Source organism: Cryptomeria japonica, chromosome 9, assembly GCF_030272615.1.
Source record: "Cryptomeria japonica chromosome 9, Sugi_1.0, whole genome shotgun sequence".
Classification (NCBI taxonomy): Eukaryota; Viridiplantae; Streptophyta; class Pinopsida; order Cupressales; family Cupressaceae; genus Cryptomeria; species Cryptomeria japonica.
Genome location: NC_081413.1, coordinates 587,120,179 through 587,147,087, shown reverse-complemented (window position 1 = coordinate 587,147,087; position 26,909 = coordinate 587,120,179). Strand labels below are relative to the sequence as shown.

The 26,909-nt window shown below is 33.0% G+C and overlaps 1 protein-coding gene across 2 annotated transcripts in view; it reads right to left on the bottom strand.

The window, feature by feature from the left end:
- LOC131052101 (multiple organellar RNA editing factor 8, chloroplastic/mitochondrial) overlaps nucleotides 1-26,909 on the bottom strand; it is a 51,688-nt gene that overhangs the window by 16,911 nt on the left and 7,868 nt on the right. Inside the window, exon 4 of one of the 2 annotated variants that reach the window (XM_057986690.2) lies at nucleotides 13,468-13,950. The exons of the other annotated variant lie outside the window; for it this stretch is intronic. Coding sequence (XP_057842673.2) covers nucleotides 13,748-13,950 — 203 coding nt within the window. The 3' untranslated portion in view covers nucleotides 13,468-13,747. Of the gene's footprint in view, nucleotides 1-13,467; nucleotides 13,951-26,909 lie in introns of those variants that run through there. 2 annotated transcript variants of the gene reach the window in all.

Genomic DNA, 26,909 nt, shown 5'->3' with positions numbered 1-26,909 from the left:
GTGCCCATCTGGATTAGCTTATCTTGCTCTTGTGTGAGAGAAATAGCAAAATCATTCAACAATGACATGGTAAATTGAGTCAAAAGTGCACCCTTAGAAGCATAGAAGCTAGACACAAATACTGAATATTCAATACTTACCTTAGAGAGAATACTAAGAATCATAGTTGAAAAACTCAATCTCGACAAAAACTTGACAATCCCAAAATATGTGACTCGATAAAAATGTGGCAATTTAAAAAAAATTGCTTAAATTTCATTAAAAACACTTCTTTTTTGTTTTGCAAAATTCATGACAAGATGTATCCAATAAGTCCATAAATGAGTACTAAAGTATTTTCTATTAAATTTGATTGATTTGAATGCATATTAAGTACAAAACACACCCTCATGTGGAATCCTAATACAATAGTTAGCTGCCAACTATCATGAATTTATGATCATTGCCTTTGAACACCATTATGATTCAACATAATTCATAAACTGCATATTACAACATTTTACATCTTCCTTTTCCTTGGTCCAGTTAAAAATTCGAGAGCTTCTAAATTTCTAATAATCACTTGAATCTTGGATATTGATAGTAAGATATTTCATCATTGATCAATGATATTATGATAGTGATAAAATTAGTTGTATCAATTCTTGATTTTGTTCTCCATTCCTAGACCCCCTCATTGTAATCAAATTTTTTAAATGACAAGAGATCCCACTAACTAGTGGGAGGTTAAAGACTATGCCCCTGAAACAAAAAAAAAAAAAAGATAATTTTTTAATCTTGAGCCTTTTTTTATGCAACCGAGTTTTTTCCATAGAATCAACAAGATTTGCAAAAAAACTCGACAAGTTTTCCCAAAAATTCAGCGAATTTTTTGGCGATTTTTTAGCTGAAAAACTCGCGACAGTACTCTATGAGAACTATGCTAAGAATCAATTGTTCATCTTTCTTCTCAATTCCACATTACTTTACCTATAGCCTTATTGATTTCAATTTTGTCAAGAAATCTTGAATTGTGTTAAAATTGTCTCAACACGGACTTATGAATTCATAATCCAACATATGACCCTTCATTGAATCTTGAGTTCCAAATAAAGTTGCTAACTTTGTCCTAATTTCATTAGGAGTACTCAAGGATTGAATAGGAACGAGAAAATCAAAAGAAACAAACAAACAAACAAAAAGTTTCATATGTTTCATCACATCTATTAAACCACTTAAGCTTTTCTACATCTATAGTGGGCTCAATTTCCAATCCCACTGTTATCCTTTCTCACAAAACAAGGTTTGAACTTCTAATTTGATTTTTGTAATATCTATTCATTAAATGAAAACCATAACGAAAAGCCAAAGATACTTTTGTACAATAAACAAAACCTAGAAAACATTTTTAATCTAAGCAAAAGATGAAAAGATGAATTAAATTCAACCTTCAACCAACAAAAAAAATGGTCACACAACACCTTTTGTCAAATCTGCTCAAAATCTAACAAATACCTAGATGGTTTTTTAGGGTTGATAATAGAACTTAAAATCCATTTTTTTTATTCAACAAGGCGAAAGGCACAAATATAATGCAAAAATTAGAACACCTCCAATCTTTCTTTGATTTTCTGTGTTTTAATTTTGGTGAAATGAAAGCCAAATCTTGACTTTTTTTAGCATTCTAAATGGCTATCGAAGAGCTAGAAAAGCTACCCAAATTCCTAAAATGTTGCAGACACCCAAATTTTACAAAATATTTGCACAAAAAACCCCAGAGATTGAAAGTCTCCCTCAAACTTTTCTGATTCACAAGTTTATATGGAAATGCAAGAGAATAACATATTGGATTTTTAGGACATTGCAGAAAACTTATTAGCACTACACATATTTGCATTTTAAATACTAATATTATTTGGTTCTATAATATTTCATTTATTTGCTTATCTTTATATGGAACTAAACAAAATACCATTTTGAGAAAAAATTCTTTTTAAGTTGATAATAAATAGAATGGGAAGAATAAGATAAGTGTAAATATCTTTTTGTTATCTTTTCTTGATTTTTATATTGTTTTATTTTATAAAGCATGTTTTTAATTAAAAAGAAAAATAAGAAATGTTATATAAAAAAAATATCATTAGTATTTTTATTATTATTATTTTAATGTTAGAAGAATTTTATTTTATTTTATTGGAAGAAATTTCTACAGCAACACATTCACAAATTTAAAGTTGGAAGAAATTTTTAAAAAGAAATGTATTCACAAATGTTAAAGGAAATTCTTACAGAGAAACATACTGAAATTTAATGTTGAAAGAAATTTCTACAAAGAAATATACTGACAGATTTATTGAGGCATTTCATTTTTTTTCGTTTTTTCCAAGTTAAAATTTTTTCTAACATTTAATATTTGACCAAGTAAATCTAAACTATTCTCTTCGAGTTTCAAAATGTATTTGCATTCAATAATCGTCCTCAAAATATCCGAAATAAAATTTACATGCATTCAGATCTAACTCACCATATAATGGATTCAAATAATCCCCTCAAAAATACCAAAGGAAACTGCATGCATTCAAACAAAATTTACTTGCATTCAGATTTTATTCAAACAAACACAGAGATTTATTTTAACACTTTTAACAAAATGATAATACTGGTATTTGAAAATATACAAAAGAAAGAACCTGGATTCACAAAATAGATCAAATCCTTCTCTGTTGAACCATTCTCTTGCTTCCAACTTCCTTTCTTCAAATTTATTCCTACAACAATTCTGATAGCAATCACCCCCCTCAAAAGTAGCACCTATATTCTCTATAAATTTTATCAAAGAATCTACTTCCAATATTCAACCCATATTTCATGCTCACAAAACTTCTTCTAAACTATAACTATTCATAAAAATGAAACTCAATAACATCTCTCGGAAAGGAGTCTGTAAAATGCACCCAACATCCTCCTAATTTATAGATTTTGAAGATGTAAATAACTTTCACCATCTGTAAAAATAATTTTCAAAATAGGGAGATTCTTCAATTAATATTTGTAAGAGAATATGTCAGAAATAAAATTGTAACTCCCTTGTTGTCAATTTATTTATTTCTTCCATTTTATCAAGAATTATTTTTGTAACTCCCTTGTCATAAAAATGCCATGAATAGAGATATTCTTGTCATAGAATTAATTCGTATCTCCCATGTCATAGTATTTGCTAAAATAAAATGCATTCCTTCCAAAATAAATAAATATTATATTCTCCGCTTGTCATAGAATATGCTAATAATAAATTTCCTCTTCTAGCATGTCATGTGTCTTGGCCTTCCTCTTTTCTCCTACACCATGTTCTTTATATATTAGTCTACTATTATATTTAATCAAGTTTATTATATAATTTAATGCATTTATAAATTTTTGAGTTTTTGCTTGATTTATTGGTTAATTTTTAATGTAGACTAAATAAATAATCGATCAATTCCAACCTTATCCAAAATTAATCAAATAATTTTTTTCGAATATCCCAAGTAAGAGGGTTATGACAATCATTCTTAGATAGCTGAGAAATTCCTAGTGGAATGTGTGCCAATACATGGAACAAATTTGTTGCATTATAACCTGAGTGTGCCAAAATTCCTTACCAGATAGCATAAATTCCTTACCCATCATTCTCTTTTGTGGAAATTATTTGGTCTTGTAGGATTCCTAGGCATGTTGAGGAGTCGCCTATCTATTCCTACATATGAGATCCATGAAACAATACTTAATATAGGAATTGGACTCTTGCATCAATCATTGATAACTTGAAGAAAAATGTCATTTCTTGAAACTCTAGAGTCCAACATGTAGTTACGGACTAGCCATTTGTTGATTAGCCACATGGTATAGAAAGGTTCAACACTAATTTGATTGTTGGCTAGGGAATTCAGTAAGTATACCTCAATGGTCTATTTAACATACCTATTATTTGAAACTCTATCAAAGATAAAACAAGGTTGCTTCATTTCTTTTGCAACAGTTATACATGATAAAACTATTTCCTTATGTTTAGGAATTCCAGGGACTTCTACTTGTTATGTCTCAAAATAGGTACTCCATTTCCTAGAGCACAAGTTTCGATCACAAGGCTAGAGTGTAAAAAATAAACTGAAAACAGTTGATGAAGAGAACTATAGATGATTTTGAGCAAAATTAACAAGAGTGGGTTTTATCTTTTGCATCTTAATCTTAGTTGAAACTCAAGAGAGTATTCCCAGGGGCATACCTAAATATGTTGTGAAATCATATAAAATAAAAAATTATTAAATAGGAATAGCTAAACCCAACTTGATTTTTTGGTTCCAAATATTGTCATTGCACCAAGAACAAGTAGTTGCCTTAATAAGCCCTATATAGCTAATTAAATTGTGTAAGCATGGCCCATATAAAATATATATGTTGAGTGTTCTCTTAAGAATAATTCTCTGGTTATATTAATGGTCATGAATGCACGTGAAGGACTTCCCAAATAAACTACTGATTTATTTATTTGATTTAATGTGATGGTATTTAAGGATGGCTTCAGACCAGTACCTTTTCATTAGGCAACAAAGTCACAACGCATTGATTGGAAAGAAAAAATGATATATTTAGGCATTCTCTAATCTGTAGTTTGTTCTCTACTTCCATTCTACTAAAAGTATGTGCTAAAGTTCCAAATCCCAAATATGGTTGTTACACAAAAATATATTTTAAGGTGCAAAGTATTCATTTTGAAGGGAAGTTGAAAGTCAAATTCCTTAACATCAATCCAGGAAATGACACGGATGATATAGGGAAACAATCTGACAATGAAGTAAAATAATCAACTTTCACACAATACCCACAAGAGTGTTGTGATAAATGTAACTTGGGAGTGATAATGATCGTCTGAAGATTGTTGGATCTTCTTCCTTGGTGGATGACCTTCCGGCTTCCCAGATTGATGTTGGATCTTTGTCTAATCCTTTGATTTCTGCTATCCCTGCCTCTCCGGAAGCTGGCTCTGTTCCTCTTGGTGATGGGAGGTCCTCTATTCTGGATCCATCCTCTTGGCAAAAGGTTGTTGCTAGGGTTGAGGTGGGATGGATTACTGTTAAAAGTAAAAAATCTAAATCATCTCAGTCCTCTTTTGATATGACCCTTCGATCCCATAAGGGTAGGTCAAACTCTTGATCCATCCTGGTTGGGTTGGGGCTGCTGGTCTCTTCAAGCTTGTTGCTTCTTGTTGGGGGTCCTTTTTGTGTTGTACCCCATCCTTGGTTTGGCCATGTTGTGTCTCATTTGTGTCCTGTTTCTTTGAGTGGACTTTCAAGTTTATCTTTTGGTTCGGGTTGCAAGTCCTTCCAAAACCTGCCTTGTAAAGGGTTTCAAGTCCCTTAAAACCTATTTTTACTTAATCAAAAACATGTCCAATCTACTAAGATTTCTATCTACACCCAATCTACAATCAGTCCAAGTGAACTAGTTATGGTGATAGCTGGAAAAAAAATTGTGAATAGGATCAATCACAACCAATGAGCTTCAACAAAAAAAACCATTTATCAAATTCCTCATTACTTAATTTTAACATGGTTATGTTGTAATGCCCCACTAGGAAACGCCAAAGGGAAAACACTAAAACATCATAATAGAGTGCAAATATTTTCTTTTTAAACTTAAAACAGTAAAATGATACATTGAGTTAACATCAAGTTCAGATTACACAACGGAAGACTTAACTAACACGTAAAGGGTTTCCCACCGTGATTACTTTGTTCATCGCTAACTCAACTCACGTTAATTAATCCAATTAAGTTGATTAAACTTAATAGCATTATTATACTTAAACAATGGTTAAATTCATTCGATAGGTTAAAATATAGATAGCATGATTAAGTTCATTCATGAAATTTAACCATACATTACATCCATTCTTAAATTAAAACATATGCCATACATTTAATTCCCATGCGTACTTTATTTGCATTAAAAGATAATGAATGCTTTGCATTACACTAAACCTACAATCTTCATTATCCATATTACTGCATTTAATAACTCCATACATGCATTTAAGATTAATATCATCTAATCTACATTATACATTTCAATCGTAATGCCATTCATACTTCCAAAATAAAAAGGAACCAGATGAACACAAACACCGCATAACACCAAAGTGATATCGGAGTTCACCCCTAATGGGCTACATCTCCGAGTCTGCTCAACTGCAAGACCCCTCTAATAATTAATAGGGTGAAGTATACATAAGGTTCACATCAATTACATTCGGCCAAAAGGCGTACATAAACAAATAATACATATGACCACATGGTGCAGGAGCACCTAAGGGTGAGCAAATACCCTTTTCAATTTTGGCATAAGGACTGGTTCAAGTCCATCAGGTTGTTTATAGGGAGCTTGTCGTGCATTGCTTTTTTTACTTCTTTGTGAAACTTTGTGTTTTGGCAAGACTTGCCCCAATAACACCGCCAGCATGTGGAGCGCAACCATCAGCTATTGGAACAACCGGTTTTACCCTATCCCGATGCCCAGATGAGTACGCTAAGACTGAAGTGGAACCATCGGATATCGGCGGGAGTGTTTTCCACCTACCCTGATAACCCAATGAGGTCGCCAGCGGATTGGAGTGAGTGTAGTGAGTTCAGAGGGCACCATCGGCTATCAGTATAACATGTTAGGAGCTACCCCGATGACCCGATAGGAAGGCATATGATTTGGAGCGCATCATCGACTATCAGTCCAACATGTTTAAAGCTACCCCGATAACCCAATGGGAAAGCATTCTGTTGGGAGCACACCATCGGCCATCGGCAAGAGGTGTTTGATACTATGCCGATAACCCGATGAGAAAGTGCGCACTTTGTAAACTGTCATCGGTCATCGGAGTGAATGTTTTGACGCTCTCCCGATGACCCGATGGAAATAAAAAGTCAGTTACAGCAAGAAACCAATTGTGTCGAGTTCAATCTCATCTATTAGGAAAGATTCATGACATGTCCCGGAGGCTATAAAAGACCCAATGGGCATTTTGTAAAGAGGTTAGAAGGAGGTTGGATTGGGATTGTCGGATGTGTTGATTCCACAGGAACAAACTTCTTTTGAATAGCAATCTGAAGATCGTTTTCTAGTTTCTTTTCTCAGAGTTCAATTTGTGTTTGTAAACTGTAAATAATGGCTTAAATCTTTAAATGTCAGTGCGATAGAGTAAATGTTACTTTTCTATGTTTTGTGAGTTACAATTTTGAAGTCGTGCCAAGCTCGACTCTGTAGATAAAGTTGTCTTTTTGTTCTTGTTTTATGTTGGTTGGTGACAAGTAGTTATAACATGGCTCTGTCTTGATTTTCTATCGTGGGATCCACACGACCATTGGAGGTTGTCAGGAAGAGCTAGCCATGTACAGTAGAGTTCTATTTGTAGTAGACCAGGGAATGGCATCAGTCGTATGAACATACTGGCCCTAAGCGAGCTTGATGATAGCTCGGCTAGGAATAAGTGACCAAGAGGAATCACTTGCAGGGTAGACCGGAGTCTAGGCTATTAGCCTCAGACCAGGGGAAGAAGGGAGAGAAGGGAGAGAAGGTCCAAACATGAGGAGAAAACAACTTAGGAGAACTTGTAGGTATAATTAATGGTGGAATAAACCTTGCAAGGTGTTTGGTTAGATTCAGTGGAATAGTGAGTTGGTGGATTTACAAAAGTGAATTCACAAAGAGTAGAGTAACAACCCTCGGTAGTGAGGACCTAGAGTGGAATAGGGGAATAGAGAGGAGTATTCCCGTAGGGAAAAAGGCCTTGAAGTGAGTCAAGCTGACTCAATCAATCTAGGGTCCTCCCTATCACCACATCTATCCAAAAGATACATGAATGATCCAAGAAGAAGAAAGAGGATCCATCTAAAGCATGATATGGAGCAAATACAAAAAAACAATTGGAGCACCAACGAAACTAAATCCTCACAACCTATCATAAGAAACCCATGGTCTAACATGAATATCAAGTACTCTCAAAGGCATAAACAATCAGATATGACTCTACAATAGTGTCTTAAGCGAAGACAACACAAACTGCATACTAGTGAACATAAGGGACGAGTGTCATCACATAGCTTGGTATGGTTACCCTGGCAAGTCTCCATAGGTCCCGGCCCCATCCACTGGGTTACCCTGGCAACCTTTCCCAAACCCTCGGACCCATCCCAGTCTCATGTGGACCCAACATATCCTTTCATGAAGACAAGGTTATTGGTTTGTTGTTTCAGGCCTTCTCACTACATTTCGAGTTTGTACTAGCACTCATTCCATGCATGAGGCACAATTATCTCACTTAGAGTTTTCATCAACTAATTCCCTAATATACTATTAAGTTATCATTTATTTAGACACACTTTCGATGGGTTACCCTGCTACCACTTTGGGTGCGGCGCCCACTCGAAAGCCACTCTCCCGTATGACACTAAACCATAAATAAACTAACTCAACCCAAGGTATACACAAGGACTAGTATACGGAGTTCAATACAGTAAGAAAACCCACTTGGCCAAACAAGTCCTCACACGAGGTGTACTAACTGGCGATTCTCTGACTAGAGACATGACCAGCTACAATCAACCACATAACAACATCCAACACTCGCATTAAAGACATGACCAGTTTCAAATCAATCACATAAAAATAGTCAATACTCATGATCAAGGACATAACCAGTTACTAAGTAACCACATGACAATATCCAACACTCGCAATCAAGGACTTGCCATTCTTTTTTAAATCAAATGCGAATACAAAAAATTAAACACACATTAACATTAATCTATCATCACAATCATGTTTTTTTTTTTTATATCGCTGAAAATACAAAACGATCAAAGTTTTCTAATTGATCTAAATTTCAAAATACAATATTTGAACAAAATCACCATTACATAATAATTTCAATACCAAAATGACAATTATATGATATTGCCTATTTTCCAATACATAAAAAAAACATTAATAAATATATTTTCTCATCTAATATCCATATTTCACTAAGAGAAAATGTCATTAAGTTTCTAACTATATCTATCCATTTTCAAATTTCCCCAAATAATATATTATATAATTTCAAACATTTCCAAATAATATATTGTTTAATTTTTAAAAATTAACAAATAATATAATATTTCATTTTCCAATTTCTCAAATACTACATTATTTCATTTCTAAAATTTCCAATTAACATATATTATTTCATTTCTAAAATTTGCCAAATAACATATTATTTCATTTCTAAGATTTTCCAAATAATATATATTATTTCTTTTTCTAAGATTTTCCAAATAACATATATTATTACATTTTCAACGAGCTTATATTTAAAAATATACAAACTTTATATTTATTTAAATATATTTTAAATAACATTAAATATATAAAAAAATAACGTTTTTTTTTTTTTTTTTAAAGAAAAAAGGGGAGGTAGTCCCCACAATCCGTGGTCACCACGAACTGTGGTTTCTACAGCCGTGGAGAACCACAGACTGTGGTCTCCACAGACTATGGCCTCCACAGTCGTGGTTTCCACGGGCTATGGCTTCCACAGCCGTGGTTTCCAAGGGTTGTGCCTTCCACGGCCGTGGATTCCCATGGTCTGTGGTTTCCATAGTCGTGGAGCCATAGACTGTGGTATCCACAGTGGGTCGTGGGTTGAGCCATGGCTCCCCATGCCCAGTCATATGCACACATTTTTTTTAATTTTTTTTATATAATATTTTTAACAAAAACAAAAACCCCCATTTTTCTGCACACAGTCACGGGATTTTCAGAAAATCCATAATGATTTTCATTTATTATTATTTTTTTCAATAAGAAAACAAACCCCCAACCAACAAAATAAACTCAAAAAAAGCCAGGGAATGCATTTTATTTTATTTTTGCAAATTACCAGCATGCCAAAATACTCAAATTGGGAAAGTTTTACCAGCAAATTTCAAACATTTTCCACTCCCATTATACCAAACACAAACAAATTTTTCAATTTAAAACCCATGCCCAATTTCAATCTTGAAATCAATCTCAGCAAACCGGAAACTAATTTGGAAATGAGGAATGAATTCAAGGAGGGATAAATTCAAAATCTCATTGCTACTCTTCCTTATTTCACAAATCTAAGAGATTTTTTAACAAAAAACACATATTTCTTCCAAAACAAATCAGTAATTTCTTTAAAACAACGGAAATTAACCAGAATCCTACCTCCATATGCAATCCTGGAAGTGATTTGATGAAGAGCCCAACCTACAAGCTCAAGAATTTCTTCCAACCAAGAATGCCCAACAATTTTTCATTCCAAAAACAACTCTCCAAAATTATTTGAAAACCTAGATTAAAAAGGAAAAAAATTTTGACCAAAAATCTATTTTTTAGGTTAAAATTATTTTCAACCAAATAAAAATTATTTCCAAACAATTTATTATCCAAAAATTGTTTTTTTTCCCAAAATTGATTTTCTCAAAAAAATTAGAACTAACATTTCTATTTCAAAATGCCAAAGAAGGTCATGGATATTAATTTTCCAATTCTATTTAACTTTTTCTTTCAAAATGCATATACTTAATTAATTCATCATTTAAAATTAACCATTTAACCAAACTTTCTATAAATATGAATTAAGCAATATGATTTATTGATTAATCACACAAAGGGGTCCTCATATTTAATTTAGTCTCTTTAATTCATGAATGCGTAAAAACACATTTAATCTAAGTAAATGCGTAAGATTTAATAATTAATTTTACCAAACAGACAACACGTAACTCAAGAGCACCAAACAAATCCACGACCCGCATACTCAACAAAGGGGAAAAACAGACGAACGATAGACGACACCCACTAGAGCACGACTAGGGTAAAACGTAGGGTCTTACGACTACCTAATCCATTTCCATCGGACCAATCAGGAACGTTCCGACCTGCGAAGCCAGGTGGAGATGATACCACGTACCTACAAGGTACTTGTACCTGCAATCTCCTGCAACAACGAACCACACACACACACACACACACACAAGTACCTTGTGTATATATATATATATATATATATATATATATATATATATATATATACAAGGTACTTGTACCTGCAATCTCCTGTTACAACAAACCACACATGCACATGTGTGTGTGTGTGTGTGTGTGTGTGTGTGTGTGAGAGAGAGAGAAAGTGTTAGCCCATGGTGCACACCTCAAGCATAATACTTGACTATAACATCACAACATGGTAAATCAACCATCCAAGAAAGCCACTTTAAAACTCAACCAAGGTCAAACCGGATTTAAAAACTCTGATTAGGGCCTACAATCTGAGTCATGTTCTACCATGTTAAAATCACAACCAATCACCCAATCATCTTGGTGTAAATTTTTATTCATTCATTCCCATAGTTCAAATCTTTCTCTCACTATGTTAGGAGCATAAATAGAAAAAAACCAAAAATTTGCCCATTGATAAAAAGAAAGATCCACACACAAATGTGTGACGGGTCCTCCCTTTTATTAGTGGTAAACTTATTGATCCATAAGCCTGCACCAATGCATCACCTAGGTACCATATGCTTGAATTTACATGATGCATACATTTTTCCCAATCCTCTTAGTTTTGATTTCCCATCCTTTGTCCTCCCAATTAACTTTTGCCCATTCAAAAAAATCAGTCTTAAATGGTATGCCTCCCAAGAAAAAAAATTTATAGATCTATATTGAAGCTCAACAATGCTATTAATCACATCATCAAGCAATAGAAATTCTAAGGTTTTACCTTTATCTCCATTGTAGGTTGCTAACATTCCATTGTCTTCATTTCTTTTTCCTGCCATTTTTCATACTAAACAGACTAGTCTCTCATTCCTCCTTTCACCTCAAAAACATCATCCATTTCCATGAGTTTTTGTCTAGTTTTGTTGTTAAACTTCTCTTTGCCAGATTGCTTCATATTTCAGTCACATCCGTGGCTCTTTGTTCTCATTCACATACTTTGCCACCAAAACACCACAAAAATCTAATGTTTCAACGTTGCACTACCAAAAACATCCCGACCCTCAGCTGTCTCAATATTCATCAATGTTGATTCCATTTGAGTCCCTCTTCATAGATCAAAATGCCCCAACATATGCTCTTAGCAAACAAGCAAAAATATGGGAACTCTGAAAGTAATATTTGTTAACTTTGATGATTGCATGATAGTACATTTTTTATTGGAAGAACTAGTACAATATGTTTGATATTATTGCATTGCAAGTTAACAATATTCTTTTAATTCAAATTACTCATAGCAGCTATAGTACCACTATATGAATAATGTACTAATTTCTTAATATATAACCAAATCAAGTAAGAATCAGATAAATTGCCTTCATAATTAATCAAGAAAGAATCAAATAAATCACAATCAAAATTATACAGGTGTAAAATATTATATAGTAGTTAAAATATTTTCAAGTCACATATTTTCGAAGAGAACTGGTTGACTATATAAATTCTTCGTAGCTGCTTTATCGCTTCTATTTGCAATCAAATGAAAAGTGTGATCTAGAAGTGCCCTTTAATCCATCTGCTAAAACAAAACACACTTCCCTAACAATTTCTAAAAATTTACTTAAATTGTTGGAAAATCTCACTATGGAAGCACACTGAGTGTTTTGATTTTCATCATCAAGACCATTTATTTTGATAAAATGGAATGAAATTTTATTTTCAACCTCATTTGACCATATCCTCCGGATACCTCATGAATGTTTAGTTGAAGTTTAAGAACCTCAACAACAACATTAATTATTTTATTCTTTGCAATCATCCTTAATTTCAAGCAAATCCATTTCTATATGGTTGTTTTTTTGGGTGTACTGGTTTAACATCATCTCTTGGTTCAGTGTAGGTAAATTTGTGATAAAATTGCACTGCTACAAACAAAACCTAACATTTAAAATGGTAAACAAGGTTGCACAGTTTCAAGCTCAAGCTCCTGCCTTGCATGCTACACTATGGTGAGGCTTTAATTTTATGCTAGAGACACGTGAAATTGTAAAGGCCTAAAGAAGTGGGTTAAACATCAAAACAACATTCTGCTTTACTCCTTTCAACCCACTGCAAGCTGATGTGAAGAAATCTCATTCAAGTTAATTTTGATTGTTCACAATTAGAAGAGATAAACACAAGTTCTTGAATTCAAATATTCCAACCCTCAAACATAATAACAGAGTGACTCATACAAAAGTGTATCTAACTCGAAGCAACACACAATTCACACTACCAAAGTATACATGTTGACATACAAAATTATACTTAAATACTAGAAAACTTTTATCCATAAATTTACCTTCCAAGCCAATTCATGATAACAATGGTAAATACATCCATAAATCTAACCTTTGAGCCAAATTCATTATAACAAAGTGGAAAATACATTCCAACAAAATAAATTCAAACTGATACTGACAACAAAGCATATGAATTAGACAAGAAACCATTAACAGTTTGTGAGTTATACAGTCCAGAGAATTTACATGTAATTTAGATTTGTTATTTTCCTATAGATAATTCCTAGTGGAATATGTTGCCAATACATAGAACAAATTTGTTGCATTATAAGCTAAGTGTGCCAAAATTCCTAAAGAAATAGCATAAATTTCCATGACACCTACATAGATTAACATGAATAGATTGTTTATAAGTTGTTTGTCTCGGTTCATGGTATGAGAACTTCTATATCTTAATAACCTCGGTTATACTTCCAGGGTCGCCATTGGTAAGCATTATTCCTCATTTCCCTTCGTCTCTCAAAGTCCCTTGACCAATCAAAGTTTCTTGGTCTGTCATCAGATCGTCTCTTATTGCAACGTGCATTGTCCCTCACCCACTCCTCATGGTACTTAGGATCATAGGGTACTGCTTGTCCGTTAATGAAGGGCTCCCCTAAAGATCACATTACAATAAAAAAATAAGCCACGCCCGATATGATCAGAGTATCAATAACTTACACATAGTAAACGCATTACAAAAATATTTCCACAAATTAATATAAGAGGCTAAATATGTGATAAAGTAAAACAGTTAAATAGACAATTTAAATATTTTAAGAGAGTAATGACTTTGATATTCATAAAATATGCAAGATTCATCAAAATTAGAGATGAAGAACCTAAAATATAGGTACAGATCAAGTCAAAACCTTGAATAACAAATACCCCAAGATGTTTTGTGATAGTTTGCCACAATGTTAAAACTTCCAAATGTCGGTGCAAACAAGGCTCAACAATTTAAACTGTGCAGAAGTAATTTATACTATATGTTATGAAAAACAACAAAAACTATATATACTATAGGCAATGAAAACAAAAAGTACAATCAAAAACCGATACTATAAATGTTTGCATGTTTCATAAGTACTCATAAATGTTTTGAGAGCTATACTCTTACATCCCATCTAATATGAAGTGTATGTATAGATTGCTAAGATCCTTTCTACAAACATGAGTCCCACACTCATAATAACATAAGAAGGAACAACATAGAGATCATTGAACACAACAATAGTAGTAAAACCTAGAGCAAGGAAGAACGTGTGATAGTACATTGGCTCCAACCATGAAATGATATTAAGCAACTTGTTGAGTATAGTAAGTTTGCTTATAGATTGTCATAAAGGGATAAAACATATATGATAAAATCAGAGTAGCACAATGGAAGATGGATTAACGATAGATCTCTATGATCATTCAATCATTGCTTGAGGACCAGCAATTTTGGGGAGGGAAGGACTGTCATGTCCCCTCTTTGAAACTAGAGACTTTGACCAAATGGCATTATCGATAGACATACCTCAATGAATAAGGAGCAGTGAATAAGCCTATAATATATGACAACTATAGAAAAATTGTCATTGATGTCAAAGAAATGGCACCTACTCATAGCAGCAAATATGAAAAAAACTAATGAATAAATACTCTATATATATATATATATATATGCACTTTGAAGACTTAGCTACATATTCTACAATCAGCAGTATATATAGAGACAACACTGCATAATCTAAGTCTGTTATGGCAGCGAATATATATAGACAACAGAAAAGACTAGTCTCAGAATGACAATAACAGTAAATAAATACAGTAATACACTCAACATCAATAATATAATATTATAAAATATTATATTATCATATTACAGAAACTTTAATATAAATACAACATCAAAACTAATAATAAATATGATAATATTATTAAGCACCGTGTAAAGGATATTCAAATATTTCCTCTTGCTAACAGACAAAGGTATGTTGACCAGTTCCAAAGATATCGTGGCCAATAAAACTCATATTTGGAAAAGCCAGTAAACACCAAGTCACATCTGGAAAAAAATACAAAAATCATATTTTAAAAAGACTAGTTACAAAATGACTCCACGAAGAGATATGTTTGTGAATTGATGCGATTTACTTCAGACATGTGTTGCGATTCCTTAAAGAAAGGATACGACTATATTAAAGAGGTCATTCACTTCTAAAACAATTAAAAAATTGCTATACTAGGATATAACAACAAAATTAGTAAATAAGTTAAGATTTATTAACTTAGTAAAATCAGTTTAGTATATTCTTAATAATTAATATAAAGATGTGACCTTTCGATGAAGGGATAGGAGTGCTATATATATTAAGGGAATAGATCAGATGAGAACGGTTATGAGGTTACAGCAGTAACATCCTTGATCTGGATGGTATGCGTGGGGAGGTATGCTCAATATGTATGCCTAATATATGAAGCCCAATAATGTTATTATGTAGAATTTAATAATGATATAAATATAGATAATAATATAATAATGATAACATTATCTGATATTTGTTCTACATTAATATATATATATATATATATAATCATACGGTGGAACCTTTGCGGAAATAATCGTGGGAAAATAGAATACGTGATAACAGCAGCGACAGTCACCGTGGACTGGCATATGTAATCTGTATGTATTCTATCGTTTATTCTTGCTGGGTTCATTAGTAATTTGGCATGAGACTGATATCAATAATACAGCTACAAATATTATAATTTAGAAATATTAATACGACGACAGTAGATATAAATTTAAGAATGAATTTACAGTCACCATTTATCAATGAATTGAGATAATATTTACATTCGACAATACCAGTAAGTCTAGTTGAACGAATGAACTTTCACAGAATACAATGTATGGAATTAATCTAAACTTGCAATAAATGAAGCCAAATATTTACCAATAATTACACAATGAATTTAACATATAAGCATCAAGTCTTATGACAAAATTCTGAATTCAATCCAATCATCAGCTGAATCCGTTTTCTCCAAATCCCCAAGGGAGATGGACGCTGCTAGGGAGAGGCGGAGTAAATCCAGTCAAGAGGTGCCCTAAGGGTGAAAGACTCCTCCTAAATCTGGGTTGCATACCCTAAGGATGAGAGGACTGAGTCAAGTAATCTGGGACCTGAGAGAACTGGTGTCGAGCGCCCTAGACGAGCAAGAGCCTCTTATGGGAAAAGGGACGGAATAGTTAGTGATTGGGGTTGGTTCTCTAGAGTTACTAGAAAATAAGATTGAATTTGCTCTAATAAGGAGCATAACAAAGATGTTATTTTGATAATGAACAGGGCATAATTAGGGGACATTACACAATGACATAAATACAATTAGTTATCTATAATAATTTATCAAGCCTAATATAAGTTAACGACTATGATTAGATGGCAGCAGTTGAATAATTATTCAATTATCAATAAGAAAGGATTGATATTATTGAGGCATCGATTTAAATAAATCAATAATTCGAAATGGCACAAGGGTTACAATCAAACAATAGTTAATAATGATAAGTGGCAGCGATTGCACAACTAACTAAATCGATAAACCAAAAGGCATGATGTGTTATGAAGAAGGTTGTTAGTAAAAGAGGTGTCTCATCGCATGTGAAGAAGTGCGTCCCTTTCAAATTGCAAGATACAAGAAGGCCGTCAATACACTCCGTCAAAAAAGGGTGACGAATATGCAGGATATATAGACGATTGGGCATTAGTATAGTTAATCTGATCAGATCAGTTCAGAACTGTTATGAAGTTCCAGCCAGTTACATCTTGGTTCTAGGTGGTATGCATAGGGGATGCGCTTGATACGTATGCCTAATATATGAAACCCGATACAATGTTTGTATGCAAAATTTAATAGCAATATTATTATAGACTGCAATACGTATTAGTTACATTTCAAATTATATACATATTGGCAGACCAGATCTGACGCATGTCAGATCTGTCTGTCTTTACAGACCATTAAATATATCATTAATAATTAATATTTTAAAGCAGTAATAATATTAATAATCTATAGAATAAGTAATTAGCAAATACATAAATTATTGGTATAATTAATTCATATATCTGAGCTTAAATATATATATTTATATATAGCTAACAGTAATTTGAATGACCAAATAAATGAGAGATTATAAATTTGATTGAATCATCAATTCAATATCAGATTATAATATCACTAATTGAATTCTGGTTAAGATGGTTTGGATCTCCTAGTCAATGTAGTTTAAGTCATAAGTATGTGGGGATGGATTAATTCTGGTTAAAACAGGCTTAAATCTAATAGGGGACATTACAAATGGTATCAAAGCTATGATCCTGCCATCCTACGGGAGTTAGTTAATGCTTAGAAAAGGAAACAAAATGAGTAAACAGTTGGGCAATAAATTGCCATGCAAGGTTATCTGAGGTATGCTTTAGCAGCAAGTCCAACTGCGATAAATAGTAATTTATGAATAAATAACAAGATAAATAAATAGTTGATAAACAGAATATCTTTAAATTGTCCTAAAAATCAGTTCCGTATTTCTCCACATCCCCAAGGGAGATGGGGGCTACTAGGGGCTACTAGGGAGGGGCAAAGTAAATCCATCTGATAGGATGCCCCAAGGGTGAAAGACTCCTCCTGAAATCTAGGATGCAAACCCCAAGGGTGAATGGACTGAGTTGAGTAATCTGGGCTAATTGAGAGTTGGTGTCAAGCGCCCTAGACAGCCAAAGTCCTCTTCTGGGAAAAGGGACGAAACCGTGGAGATTAGGGATAATTTTAAGAAGTTATATTACAAAGTTAGTTAGCTAGGCTTAATTGAGGTAGTAACATAGATGTTGCCTTTGATAATTAACAGATTATAATTGTCCTAAAACTATAATCAGTCCTGTATTTCTCCACATCCCCAAAGGAGATGGGGGCTGCTGCTAGGGAGGGGCGGAGTAAATCCATCCAATAGAAAGCCCCAAGGGTGAAAGACTCCTCTTGAAATATGGGCTGCAGGCCCCAAGGGTGAATGGACTAAGTCCGGTAATCTAGGCTACATTAAAGAGGTGGTGTCAAGCGCCCTAGGCAGCCAAACCCTCTTCTGGGAAAAGGGACGGATTGGTTTAAGTTTAGGCATGGTCTTAATGACATCACAAGATATATTATGATATTTGCATATGAAAATGTTAATTTATGATTATACTATATATGTCTTCAACCCGATTGCTCCATTGAATATGTATGTTTTGTATGAATGCTTATGAGATTGTTTAATACTGTCATGTTTTCAGCATGATTACATCATGCACCTTTCTAATGTATGTTTCTTGTATTCTTAGTATATATATAATACGTGTATTCATAGATTGCTTTATGTCTAATGTGATTTTCAACATGTATACCTTGTGTCTTGCTTCATGACCGATATGTTTTCTGCTTCAAGTACTCTTTGCTTATATACTATATATATTTGTGTGTTGCTTCATGTCTGATACGCTTTCAGCATGTATGCCTTGCATCTTTATGTATGCCTTATGACTGATGTGTCTTTAGAGTGTTCACTCCATGAGTGCCTTTCTTATAAATACTTGGAACTTGTGTGCATTGCTTCAAGTCTTTCATGTCTCATGTACATACTTCATGCCTCAATGTATTTGTGTATTACTTGTGCTTACGTGAATGCTCCATGCCTTGCATCTTGTCATGTCCCCTCCTTGATCGCTATATCCTAAATGAAACAATTATTATTATTAATTAATATATTAATTACCAACGAATAATTATTTGAAATTTATTTATTTATTAATTATTATTATTTAATACGGTAATACAGTAATATACATCAGCAATGTGGCTGATCAGAAGTGGCAGCAGATCCTTCATACTATAGCAAGACTCGATACCTCATACATCATGATTACATGCTAAATAAGATGTCGTACGATCCTTGCATTATGGTGCTCGAAAGTATTTACATCACACTCAACAGATCGTATTTATACACCTGTGGATGGATACTGTGGCAGATCGTTTTTCAAAGACACTAAATGACAGATTGTGGTTTTTTTGCAGATCGCAGAACATATCCCTAGTCAATGCTAATACGTAGTATGTAGCAGATGGTGACTCAAATAATACGTAAGTAAGTGGTATGTGTTGAAGATGGCCGGTTTCATGAACTATTAATTCATAATCATAATCATTGGTCACGAAACGTTTGTGAGTATAATTATTTATATTCATCAAAAGGTATGTTGTATCGAAAGATGCCAATCGGTGTTAAAGGTTGAAATTTGTTAACAAGAAGAATGTGACTCGTACTAAAATATTATAAATGCCTCTTCAAAATGCGATTAATAATGAGGTGCAATCAAAATAAACAATCTGTTAAGGGAAAAATAAAGGGACACAACCTTTCTATAAAAGGTCATAAGAAACATATAAAGAAAGGAAGTAGAAAACAGAAACGGGAGGGCGGAAAGGACAATCTGAATAGGAGGCAAATTCTTAAGCATCGGGGGCTATCTCATCAGCAATTCCCATTGAATCAGCTTATACTAGACAACCATTGGACATATTCTTGTGAGTATTAAACAAGGAACCAGCATCATAACAATTGCAGGTAATATCTATTTCACCGTATTAACTTCATACCAATATAATCTCTGATTTGAAGTAATCATTCCATTTGGGACTACCACGAATCAGATTAGTTCAGAACTGTTATTAAGTTACAGGTAGTAACATATTTGTTCTTGGGGGTAGTGATGTGCCTAAGATGAATGCTTAATATATGTAGCCCGATAATGTTTGTATGCAGAATGTAATATTAATAATATTAACATAAACTACAATAATACTAATATTAAGGCATTCATACTTAATAATTTCACATACTGTGGCAGACCAGATCTGATGCACATCAGATCTGTCTGCCACTACAGTTACTAAGTGGAATAATGATTAGTGACTTAGTAAATGGGCAGTGTTAGTAATTTATATTATAGCGAATAGAATCTAATTTATTTATTTTTATATGTATATATAAAAAGGTTATTAGTAAAACATATAGTGTAAAGTTTTATTTTTATAGTGTTTTACTACATATAGTATTACATTATAAGGAGTTTAACCCATGAATTGTAGAAAATAGATTTTTGTTGTTTATATTGATATTGCCGATTACATAGGCAAATATTCATTTGACTTTTTGAAAGGGAAGTCACCAAATACACCAAATAGTTGTCTAAGTCTGAGATCAAAGATCAGCTAAGTCTATGAAGTAGCTGAGATCAAAATTTATTAGACAAAGATCCAACAATCGTTAGGAATTTAGTAAAAGTGGAAGCCATTTTGAAGTGATCCAAGACTTTCATTGTGATTGAGGCAAGGAGTTTTCTAGGGGTAGTTCAATATTTGAGAAAGCTTATCAAATCATATTCCATAGTTGCAATGTTTTATATTCCCTAATGGCAATTGGTAGCTGAAGTAAAAGATTAGCAAGCCACTGGTTTTGGCAATACCTAGCTTGAAACTACTATTTTAGGTAGAGACAAATTTTAATGATTGTGTGTTGGATACTCTTTTATTACAACTATGTAAGCTTGTTTGTTGTCATTCAGATTTATTTCGTGGAGCACTTTAGATATATTGCTCACATAATGAATTGTATGTCTTTGTTTGAGCAAAAATTAACTATATCAATTATAAATTAAAAATCATATATCTATGTCTACATATATTAAATATGTCTTTGAACGTTTAGTGCTGTGGTAGAAAAACTCCATTGGTGAGGTAGCCACCAATTCAAACCCCTACTGGGTCATTGAGCTCATGGGCTTTCTACCTTTGTTGGGTCGTTGAGCTCGTGAGTTTGAACAAGTGTGGGGAATGATGAACCCCCCAAAAATGGCCAAACTAACAAACTTTTTCGACATTGATTCCACATTGACTCTGATTTATCTCAGACCAACCCTATTTCTAAGCAATTCAGTAATTTTACTCATTTTTCTAGGGTTTTGCAAGTTATTACAATGATTTTTTTTTCACTTTTTTGTCATTTTGGGGGTTTTTAACATGATTTTAACGTGAATTGGATCAACACTTGGTCAACGATTTTTTCATGAATCAGGATTTCTTCAGGGAATAAATCAGCTAGCTCCAGGATTCAGGATTAATGGGGTATAATGATATAATCGTGATTTTTTTGCAGACTATTGCCTCATTGATGAGTATACTACACACAGCGCTGAAGGTTATTAACTCAGATATGCATATAGTGAATGGTGCGGCTTACATTCAGCACCGACAGTAATACTTGTGCCGCCTAGGAAACTCCAGCAGAGGGTTTTAACTCAGCTAACAGCAAGCAGGCTGCACAGAACCAATTTAATGGTGTGATACTCATCGAGTTACAGGAAGAACTCAGATAGGCGGTAGAGGAGCGGCTGGGTTATGAGGGAAATGTAGATGCCAGCTTGTGTTATATGTGCCAATCAAAACCACGTCTAGAAGTATATAGATAGCAGCCGCATTTAGTGACAGCGACTGCAACTGTGACTAGCCGGCATCATCAAAAACCCAGATTCTTAATGACTCGTATTTTATGGTGTATGGGAACAATTGTTATTTGGATTATGTAATAGGATTGGACTGTGTTAAATATCCATGTCTAAACTGAAATGATAGTTTCCAATCCATAATAAATTATTAAAATAATCTTGTGATGCAATTGTATTAGAATACACTTGTTGCTGAGTGTATTTACTGTGTTTATTTACTGTTATTGTCATTATGAGACTATACTCTTTTCTGTTGTCTGTATATATATTCGCTGCCATAACAGACTGAGATTATGCAGTGTTGTCTCTATATATATTGCCAACTGTAGAATATGTATAGCTAAGTCTTCAAAGTGCATATGTATTCTGTATTGTAGAATATGTATACTACAAATATATATATATATATATATATATATATTAGTTTTCTTCATATTTGTTGTTACGAGTAGGTGCCAATTCTTGGACATCAATAACAATTTCTCTACAGTTGTCATATATTATAGGCTTATTCACTGCTCCTTATTCACTGAGGTATGTCTATCGATAATGCCATTTGGTCAAAGTCTCTAGTTTCAAAGAGGGGACATGACAATCCTTCTCTCCCCAAAACTGCTTGTCCTCAAGCAATGATTGAATGATCATAGAGATCTATCCTTAATCCATCTTCTCTAGTTTCAAAGAGGGGACATGACAATCCTTCTCTCCCCAAAACTGCTTGTCCTCAAGCAATGATTGAATGATCATAGAGATCTATCCTTAATCCATCTTCCGCTGTGCTACTCTGATTTTATCATATATATTATTCTTAATATATGTAGTCCGATAATGTTTGTATGCAGAATGTAATATTAATAATATTAACATAAACTACAATAATACTAATATTAAGGCAACCATAATTAATAATTTCACATACTGTGGCAGACCAGATCTGACGCACATCAGATCTGTCTGCCACTACAGTTACTAAGTGGAATAATGATTAGTGACTTAGTAAAAGGGCAGTGTTAGTAATTTATATTATAGGGAATAGAATCTAATTTATTTATTTTTATATGTATATATACAAAGGTTGATTAGTAAAACATATAGTGTAATACTATCTCAACTTAAATATATATATTTATATACAGAAACAGTAATTTAAATGAACAAATAAATGTAAGATTATAAATCTGACTAAATTATCAATTCCATATCAGGAAGAAGATTATGTGATTGAATTTAGGTTAAGATGGTTATGTCTCCTAGTCAATGTAGTTTAAGTCATAAGTATGTTAAGATGGATTAATTCTGGTTAAAACTTGCCTAAACCTAGTAGGGGACATTACACATCTATGCTCCGTGCCTTATGTATATTACCTTATGTTTACATGCGTACTATTTCATACTTTATGTATATACTTAGGGGTTTGTGCTACATGTCTGATATGTATTTAAGTGAATTGCTTCATGCTTTAAGTGTATTCACGTGCCTTATGTATGTTTCTCTTAAATATATATATACTCTTCATAATTTGTGGATAATTATGTGTCGACTGTGTCTTCAATATGTTTGCTCCATTGTATGTGTACATGTATACTTGTATTGTATTGTATGTGATTGCTCCATGTTTGTCACATTTTCAGCATGACTGTGTCACGCACACCTTCCTAACGCATGCTTTATGTCTTGAATATGCTTTGCATCATGATTCATATGTTTTCAATGTGTTATTCCATGTGCAATTTATATTCCTTTCTCAAATGCTTCATATCTTAAACAGAGTTACTTCAGGACTGATGTGTTTTCAGAATGTTGACCTCATGTGCATTCTCTAAGTATAGATCTCATGTATGTTTTACATGCAATTACATCCTATCTAGCGTATGCTTGTTCTACATAAGTGTCTATCTTATAACAACATACATTCACATATATGCTTCGTGACTTAAGAGAATTTATATGCGTGCTTCATACTTTATGGGCTTCATAACTTATGTACTACATGATTCATGTGTTACATGTATTTCACTTGTATGTTGCATGCCTTAATCGTATTCACTATGCTTCACACCTTGTGTATATTCATGTGTATACTCCATGTTTTATGTAGATGCTTCTTGCCTGATGTGCTTTGTGTTTACATCTTATGTGTATCTGTATGTACGACTAAGGTCTTATGTATTCATGTCTATGCTTGATGTATTGGGATTGTACATGGAGTGTTTACAAGCTTTGCACCCCCATGTGATGTGTACGCTTCATATCTTATGTGTATTTGTGAATATTACTACAGGTATTACTTTTGTCTATGCTTCAAGACTTCCATGTATACTTCAAGCCTTTGCATGTATTTACATGACTTCGTGTGTATTACTTCATACCCTCCATGTCTTACATACTTTTAATGCCTCATGCTTCACTCCTTGCATGTATTCTTGCATACTAAATATATTGTGTGTATACTTCATGTATGCTTCATGTCATTATACATATGTATACCTTGTGCTTTATTAGGAGATGACTCAGTTGAGAGAGAATTATCAATTGCTTGAGGACAAGCAATTTCAGGAAGGGAGGACTGTCATGTCCCCTCCTTGATCGTCATAGATATATATACTAAATTAAGTAATTATTAATATTATTTAATATATATATTACCAACAAATAATTATTTATTTAATTAAATATTATTATCAATTTTTATTACTAATAATATCTTTCAAATATTCAAATAAAATAAACACTAACCGATGATTGATATTCTCAAGATATATTATGGATGCATAAGGATGATTATAGAACAAAGACTAACACGTAACAATAAGCCTAAGAAAGCAATCGGAGGCTTGGAACGGATCTCTACTCTTTCAGGTGATTATCAAAATATTAACAGGGCATGATCCAAAGCATAGTGCAACACACCAAGGAACAATCACGCACACCTCTATTCGGGAATTTGATAAACTGTGACAAACAACATACAAGGGAAACATTGCGTAGTCCGATCAGTTCATAAAGTATGAGAAGCTGTGACTACATACAATCAGCAATTGTTTGGGAAATAAGACGATGAAGACTAGTCAACCCCATCTATCAATTTCTATGCCTCGGACAACAATGACATAAATACAATTAGTTATCTATAATAATTTATCAAGCCTAATATAAGTCAACGACTATTATTAGATGGCAGCAGTTGAATAATTATTCAATTATCAATAAGAAAGGATTGATATTATTGAGGCATCAATTTAAATAAATCAATAATTTGAATTGGCACAAGGGTTACAATCAAACAATAGTTATTAATGATGAGTGGCAGCGATTGCACAACTAACTAAATCAATAAACCAAAAGGCATGATCTGTTATGAAAAAGGTTGTTAGTAAAAGAGGTGTCTCATCACATGTGAAGAAGTGCATCCCTTTCTAATTGCAAGATACAAGAAGGCCATCAATCCACTCCATCAAAAAAAGGGGACGTATAGTTAATCTGATCAGATCAATTCAAAACTGTTATGAAGTTCCAGCCAGTTACATCTTGGTTCTAGGTGGTATGCATAGGGGATGTGCTTGATACGTATGCCTAATACATGAAACCCGATACAATGTCTGTATGCAGAATTTAATAGTAATATTATTATAGACTGCAATACGTATGAGTTACATTTCAAATTATATACATATTGGCAGACCAGATCTAATGCATGTCAGATCTGTCTGTCTTTACCAACCATTACATATATCATTAATAATAAATATTTTAAAGCAGTAGTAATATTAATAATCTATAGAATAAGTAATTAGCAAATACATAAATTATTGGTATAATTAATTCATTTATATATATATACAAATCTGATAAGAATTAAGGAAGGGTTATAAATATGGATATTGATACAATAATAGATATTAATATAATAATTATAATTAATACCACAGAGTGTAATACTATCTGAACTTAAATATATATATTTATATATAGGAACAGTAATTTGAATGAACAAATAAATGTGAGATTATAAATTTGATTGAATTATCAATTCAATATCAGGAAGAAGATTATGTTATCACTAATTGAATTCCGGTTAAGATGGTTTGATCTCCTAGTCAATGTAGTTTAAGTCATAAGTATGTGGAGATGGATTAATTCTGGTTAAAACAGGCTTAAATCTAGTTAGGGGACATTACACTAACACTACTAAATAATTATCAAAAATGGCAAAAAATAGGGTTTAAAGAAGTTCTAAACTATCCTAAGAACGGATGGATGAAGAATGACACAAGTAAAACTCAACTAGTTATAGCATTGCCATACATGAATAACTCCACTAGAACTAATGCAATCTTCTAAGGATGTTTGGAGATTTTCAAATTACTACTAATCATAGACACCACTAGTTGAATGCATGTCAATGATTGAGCAATAATCGAACTTAAACAAATTTAAGAGTTCTAGTTGACCACACAAGGCTCGCTTACAATCAGCAAGAAGCTAGTGGTGTGGATAACGAGTTTCACAATACATCAAGTGCAACATGCTATCATTCAATCTAAACACTAAAACTAACATCAAAGATAGGCTTAAGAAACTAAAAGAACCATGCAATAGGCTTCAAGGATTGAGCAAAAACACCATAACTTCAATGTTTTATTGATCCAATAGCCAAACAACAACAATTCTTCAAGTCTTTCTCTTGCCACTATTCTAGCACTATTACTCTCTCTTCTATTCTATTGCTATTACTATTGCTATCATAGCTTATTAACCATTACAAATGAAATGAGTGGAGTTTATATAAGACTCCCAAATACAATAAAGGACCGAGATCGAATAAAGATCAAGGACCAAGATATTGCCACCTAAACCCTAATTAGGGTTTGATACAAATGAAAACCCTATCAAGATAATCATCATCCTAAATTAACCAATGAGAAGATAACATGTGCGGACACGGAAAATGAGGAAGCATCCTCCAATAGGAAAATAGAA